We start from the raw sequence: 7,801 nt of genomic DNA, 5'->3' as shown, positions 1-7,801 counted from the left end.
AATGTTTCAGGTAATTTTTCTTTCTGCTCTTTTTTTAAATAGCATTTCTGTTAATCTTTAACATGCTGGCATTTCCTTCGGTATGGTAGATATCGAGTTCAAACAATGGATTAATTCCATTACTGTGTTCTATTTAAGCGACACCAATGTTTCTATAAGTATATTAATATCATACTTCAAAAAGCGTGTCATTTCCATGACGTAAAAGTCACCTAGTACCAACTTTTGACATTAAGTGCCACAAACATATTTTCTAAGCGTGTCCTGATGTATCATTGGACGGACCATCCTCTGTTTACAGACCCATTACCTCGTGTAACGCCATTACAGTCGGTGACCACTTACATATACACGATTTATGTCCTGGTGTATATTCTGTGAATACAGGAAAGCAATATTTTGTTGAATCATTTTGACAAGGGTAAACGGTCTGTTGATATGATTAGAGATATCCACTATGCATTTGATGGTCGTATATGACTATGGATAACAAGATTTGACGTCTATACGACCTTTGGCCACGCAAGGACAGGATCAACCCTGATTGGCTGCGACTGCTGGCCAGACCTTACGGTCCCCTGAGACATCATTTGAATACGCGGTGGCGGCATTGGATCAGATAGCTTACTTGAAAATCGGCGCACTGGGTTTACTTACTAGTCCTAAGCTCGCAAGGACAATCTAAAAAAATATTTTTTGCTCAGAACAGTATGGAAAATGGCAATTTATTTCTAGTGTGCCTACATCCCCAATGGACTTCACGATTGCCATTTTGTAAATTGTTTGTGATGGGTTTCGTTCTTTCCGACAATGCGACAAACCTCATATAAATCAATCAAGGTCATTTTGCATATATTCAACAGTATGATGTATGGCCATGTGCTCAAAGAAAATGCGTATACTCCCAGAGTTGTCCATTGTGAGTGTATTTCTCACTACCTTAGCCGCCTGATACAATCTGTCACTCGACGATGATGTAAATTATTCAGTTCAGGGGAAGATTTATTTTCAAGGTGATGATTCAAACCAATCCTTTGTATGGATATTTTGTTCACGTAAAATGATATTTATGATATTATTATGCTCTCGATAGATTCTGAATTAAGAAGGAATTTGAGGAAAACATTGCCGTGTTAGTGGTATCACCGATGTTTAATAAATAGTCCTGGCTTACCGTCCACTCATAGGTTTTTCAGTATTATGACTAAATTTGCTTTTAAGTAAATATATAAGTACCTCCATTTTTATCTTCAACATGCATTCATTTTGCATAGATAAGATTACAATTTTGCTAATGTGTATTCGAGATTTGTGAGTTAGGGAATTCACGCCTTCAGACAAATTGAATATAACATGGGCAATATAAACAGTAGAAGAAAAGATAGCCAGTAGTATGACACCATACATGCTATGTTGACGATAAGTTTGAGAGGTTCGTCTCCATACACATTTAAAGCACATTCTGCCATTCCATCGAAAACCAGACTGCTCTGGTTCCTTTGCACTTATATTGTATTAAGTATATGATATCAGGACCGATTTGTTTTGTGTTGTGTTAGGTATCAGATAAAAGGACCGACTTGATTTGTTCTGTGTTAAGTCTATCATAACAGGAGCAACTTGTGTATTGTATAAAGTTTATGATAACATGAACGACTAATTTTATTCTGTATTAAGTATATGCTAACAATAGCGACTTGTGTATTGTATCGAGTATATAATAACAAGGCCGGGTTGTATTAAATATACTATAACAGGGCTAGTTTGTTGTGTTCCATAACAAATATTTATCGAGCAGGACCGTCGTGGTGAATATTGTGTTAAGTCTATGATACACAAGCAACTTGTATATGATAACAAGAGGGACTTGTGTTCTGTGTTAAGCAAATTATAACAGAAGCGAATTCTTATGTGTTGTATTAAATATACTGGTTGCGTTAAGTATATAATAACAGGACCAACTTGTTTTTCAATGACCTGTTGTGTATTGTATTAAGTATATGACAACAGGGCTGACTTGTTGTGTAACGATTTGTTGTGTGTTGCGATAAGGATATAATGATAAGACCTACTTGTGTTTGGTATAAGATATCAGGACCGATTTGTTGTGTGTTGTATTAGGTATATGATAACAGGACCGATGATAACAGAAGCGGTTATATTTCAATTCCGACTGATAATTTCTATACAACCGTATTTTGATTTAATTTGTCATACATGTAAGTGCAAATTATTGTTTACAAGCTTACCGGAAAATCTTATCTGATTTATACTCTATTTCAGGAGCCGATGAAGACACAAAAGACAAAAGAACTTTCTTGCGCTTCGGCCGCGCCTTAACTGGTGATGCCTTCTTTAGATTTGGAAGAAATCCAGTCCAGTTTGAAGACAAGCGTTTCCTTAGATTCGGCAGGAACGGTGGAGGCGAAGGAGTGGAAGAGCTGCTCAGACATGCACTGAACAAAGTCGAAAGTCTTGAACGAACCACTGGCTTGAAGCTGAGACGAAAACGTTCAGCTGAACCTATACAGCCAGTGAAAAACGTAGACGAGATTGCAGAGGCAGGAAAACAATCGGAAGAAGCAAACAAAGCAGATACCGACAAAAAGAAACGCGATGCAGATGATTCAGATGAAAACAAAGACAAGCGCTTCATGCGATTTGGCCGTACCCCTGGTGATGAGAGCAGCGACGACGACATGGAAAAACGTTTTATGCGATTTGGACGTTTCATGCGTTTTGGGAAAAGCGGTGATGAAAAGCGTTTCATGAGATTCGGTAAAAAATCCGATACAGAAGGTGATGAGGGTAAAGATAAGCGGTTTATGAGATTCGGCAAAAGATCTGATGATGAAATGGAGGCAGACAAACGGTTTATGAGATTCGGCAAAAGATCTGATGATGAAGTGGAGGCAGACAAACGATTTATGAGGTTCGGCAAAAGGTCTGACGATGAAATGGAGGCAGACAAGAGGTTTATGAGATTCGGCAAACGGTCCAACGATGAAATGGAAGCAGACAAACGGTTTATGAGATTCGGCAAACGATCCAACGATGAAATGGAGGCAGACAAACGGTTTATGAGATTCGGCAAAAGATCTGACGATGAAATGGAGGCAGATAAAAGGTTTATGAGGTTCGGCAAAAGATCTGATGATGAAATGGAGGCAGACAAACGGTTTATGAGATTCGGCAAAAAATCTGACGATGAAATGGAGGCAGACAAAAGGTTTATGAGATTCGGCAAAAGATCTGACGATGAAATGGAGGCAGACAAACGGTTTATGAGATTTGGTCGTGATGGCGCTGATGAAAAAAGGTTTATGCGATTCGGAAAGAAATCTGATTTTGAGAACGAAAAGGATAAAAGGTTTATGAGATTCGGGCGTGATGGAGCTGATAAAAGGTTTATGAGATTCGGACGCGCCGGTACCGACATGGAACAAGACAAACGATTCATGCGATTTGGAAAGAGGTCTGATGAAACTGATAGTGATATGGAAGAAAACAAACGATTTATGAGATTTGGCAGAGCTGGAGAAGACGAGAAACGTTTTATGAGATTTGGTCGCAACAACAACCAGGATAAACGATTTACGCGTTTCGGCAGAAGTGGCGCTGACGATGAAAAAAGGTTCATGCGATTTGGAAAATCTGTTGATCATGATGATAAGCGTTTCATGCGATTTGGTAGATCAGGACAAAATGAAGACAAACGCTTTATGCGATTTGGTAGATCAGGTCAATTAGAAGATAAACGCTTCATGCGTTTTGGACGTTCGGACAGTTCTGGTGACAGTGAAGCAGAGAAACGATTTATGAGATTCGGAAGATAAACCAAACATATAGACTAAGCAATGAGGCATCTATGCTTCTAAGCCAAATGACACGTGACGAGACAAAGAAGATGATTCGTTGTTATTATATTGTAAATAAACTTATTATGTATATACAGATTGCGCATGTTCTTTCCGGAAAGAACACATATATTGATATTACTATGAGATATGTTAACAGAATATTATTTTCATATGTATATTTAACTTTTAAAACTGCTCAGTATTCCTAGGGGTTGGCATATAGGGGCCCGTTCGCTAAAACTAATGGGTTTTCTATGTATGGTTTATATTGTGTTTCAGCATTTGTTCTTTTTGTTGTTTTGTTTCTAAATGTTTGAATGAACAAAATGTAATATTGAATAAAATTGATCAGAACAAAATCGACATCAGCTAATTTTCTTTAATATAGATTTTAGATTTAAGAGTCAGTGCTACCAGAAAACGGCGTAGAACTTTATTTGGAACTGAAGTGTGTATGAATGTCAAGTACAGTAATCTCAAAATGCTTAATTTCTTGCATAAACAATCAATCTACCTGTTATATAATTTTCTCCTGTCTGGCGACAGATGGTGAAATAATTTTGCATTTAGTCTAAACAACAAAATTATGAAGGAATACTGTGTACGCGTAAACTGTCGCCCATATCACACCTTCTCAATAGGCAAAAATACGACGACGCCCAAAGTTATGATTTAATTCTGAAATGTGTTATCACGCCTTTGAGAACAAAAATAACCCTAGATGAATGGTTCCATGAATGCAGAAGCTAGAACGGAATCTTACAATGTGTTGCTTAGGTTATACTACTCCATTTGATTGGTGTTGCTTGGTATCAATGAAATAGATAAGTATAGAACACATGTTTGTAAAAGAGTAGACCATCATATTCATAAAGTCTATTTCAAGCCACAGCAAATGCTGCACCGTACGATCTTCGATAGAGTACGTAATCAGCAAATCTACACAATGAACAGATCCTAATATCACCGGAAGTGACGACATTATTTGACCATTGGTTCTCGCCGTTTCTGTTGTTCTAAGTTTTCTGGAAATTTCAAGATTATATCATATGCATATATTAAATGATTAATTGAAAATATCTATAAAATAAAACTCATTTTCAACAGATTTAACTCTATATCAAATCGCTTTTAGATATGAGTCATCATCTATCATTCTATATGTAATTCACTATGACCACAATTACTGGTACAAAGCTATGTTGCTCAAAGCTGTTCAACTTTAGCAAGAAGGAAGTAAAATTATCTGTCAGTAAAAGACAGCAGCTTTCTCTGCAAAGTACCTACATTATTCTGATCTCTCTCGAAAATACCTTAAACTGGAATAACTAAAATATTTTGTTCTGTTCTCTCATTGATTAGCAAATTGCAACATTAAACAATATCTTGATGGAGTAAATCGGTACAGAAAAATAATAATAATATGATGAGATCTCGTATTAAAGATAGAAGGCATCACACAAGACTATAAACATAAAACACTGACAGTAGATAACTATAAGGACGAGTGACATTACATACAAGACAGTAAACATTACCACACTGACAGTTGATAACTGTAAGGACGTGTGACATTACATACAAGACAGTAAACATTACCACACAGACAGTAGATAACTGTAAGGACGAGTGACATTACATACAAGACAGTAAACATTACCACACAGACAGTAGATAACTGTAAGGACGAGTGACATTACATACATGACAGTAAACATTACCACACTGACAGTAGATAACTGTAAGGACGAGTGACATTACATACCAGACAGTAAACATTACCACACTGACAGTAGATAACTGTAAGGAAGTGTGACATTACATACAAGACAGTAAACATTACCACACTGACAGTAGATAACTGTAAGGACGAGTGACATTACATACAAGACAGTAACCATTATAACACTGACAGTAGATAACTGTACCGACGAGTGACATTACATACAAGACAGTAAACATGAACACACTGACAACTGACAGTAGATAACTTTAAGGACGAGTGACATTGCATACAGGACAGTAAACATTACCACACTGACAGTAGATAACTGTAAGGACGTGTGACATTACATACAAGACAGTAAACATGAACACACAGACAACTGACAGTAGATAACTTTAAGGACGAGTGACATTGCATACAGGACAGTAAACATTACCACACTGACAGTAGATAACTGTAAGGACGAGTGACATTACATACAGGACAGTAAACATTACCACACTGACAGTAGATAACTGTAAGGACGAGTGACATTGCATACAAGACAGTAAACATTACCAAACACACAGTAGATAACTGTAAGGACGAGTGACATTACATACCAGACAGTAAACATTACCACACTGACAATAGATAACTGTAAGGACAAGTGACATTACATACAAGACAGTAAACATTACCACACAGACAGTAGATACCTGTACTAACGAGTGACATTACATACAAGACAGTAAACATTACCACACTGACAGTAGATAACTGTACCGACGAGTGACATTACATACAAGACAGTAAACATTACCACACTGACAGTAGATAACTGTAAGGACGAGTGATGTTACATACAAGACAGTAAACATTACCACACAGACAGTAGATAACAGTAAGGACGAGTGACATTACATACAAGACAGTAAACATTACCACACTGACAGTAGATAACTGTAAGGATGTGAGACATTACATACAAGACAGTAAACATTACCACACTGACAGTAGATAACTATAAGGACGTGTGACATTACATACAAGACAGTAAACATTACCACACTGACAGTAGATAACTGTACCGACGAGTGACATTACATACAAGACAGTAAACATTACCACACTGACAGTAGATAACTGTAAGGACGTGTGACATTACATACAAGACAGTAAACATTACCACACTGACAGTAGATAACTGTAAGGACGAGTGACATTACATACAAGACAGTAAACATTACCACACAGACAGTAGATACATGTAAGGACGTGTGACATTACATACAAGACAGTAAACATTACCACACTGACAGTAGATAACTGTAAGGACGAGTGACATTACATACAAGACAGTAAACATTACCACACAGACAGTAGATACATGTAAGGACGTGTGACATTACATACAGGACAGTAAACATTACCACACTGACAGTAGATAACTGTAAGGACGAGTGACATTACATACAAGACAGTAAACATTACCACACTGACAGTAGATAACTGTGCGGACGAGTGACATTACATACAAGACAGTAAACATTACCACACAGACAGTAGATACATGTAAGGACGTGTGACATTACATACAAGACAGTAAACATTACCACACTGACAGTAGATAACTGTAAGGACGTGTGACATTACATACAAGACAGTAAACATTACCACACTGACAGTAGATAACTGTAAGGACGTGTGACATTACATACAAGACAGTAAACATTACCACACTGACAGTAGATAACTGTAAGGACGAGTGATGTTACATACAAGACAGTAAACATTACCACACTGACAGTAGATAACTCTAAGGACGAGTGACATTACATACCAGACAGCAAACATTACCACACTGACAGTAGATAACAGTAAGGACGAGTGACATTACATACAAGACAGGAAACATTACCACACTGACAGTAGATAACTGTAAGGACGAGTGACATTACATACCAGACAGTAAACATTACCACACAGACAGTAGATAACTGTAAGGACGTGTGACATTACATACAAGACAGTAAACATTACCACACTGACAGTAGATAACTGTGCGGACGAGTGACATTACATACAAGACAATAAACATTACCACACTGACAGTAGATACATGTAAGGACGAGTGACATTACATACCAGACAGTAAACATTACCACACTGACAGTAGATAACTGTAAGGACGAGTGACATTACATAGAAGACAGATAACATCAATGCCATAGAT

At 37.2% G+C, this 7,801-nt stretch overlaps 1 protein-coding gene across 1 annotated transcript; it reads left to right on the top strand.

The window, feature by feature from the left end:
- The first annotated feature begins 2,732 nt into the window (after positions 1-2,732).
- LOC132548412 (FMRF-amide neuropeptides-like) lies at positions 2,733-3,836 on the top strand. Its single transcript, XM_060212276.1, has 2 exons — positions 2,733-3,475; positions 3,611-3,836. Exons 1-2 carry the CDS (start codon positions 2,733-2,735, stop codon positions 3,834-3,836), a joined length of 969 nt encoding a protein of 322 aa, XP_060068259.1.
- The last annotated feature ends 3,965 nt before the right edge of the window (positions 3,837-7,801 follow it).

This window comes from Ylistrum balloti, unplaced genomic scaffold, assembly GCF_031769215.1.
Source record: "Ylistrum balloti isolate Yb309-2 unplaced genomic scaffold, AGI_CSIRO_Ybal_v1 Utg370010, whole genome shotgun sequence".
Lineage (NCBI taxonomy): Eukaryota > Metazoa > Mollusca > Bivalvia > Pectinida > Pectinidae > Ylistrum > Ylistrum balloti.
The sequence above is the reverse complement of the archived record's forward strand: the minus strand, read 5'-3'. Positions and strand labels throughout refer to the sequence as shown.

What these genes read in the sequence shown, in the direction of transcription:
- LOC132548412 (XM_060212276.1), top strand. Translation starts at nt 2,733, where the DNA reads ATGCGTTTTGGGAAAAGCGGTGATGAAAAGCGTTTCATGAGATTCGGT. An exon ending in TTCATGCGATTTGGAAAGAG is followed by an intron (nt 3,476 to 3,610) that starts GTCTGATGAAAC and finishes GCGTTTCGGCAG; the next exon opens with AAGTGGCGCTGACGATGAAA.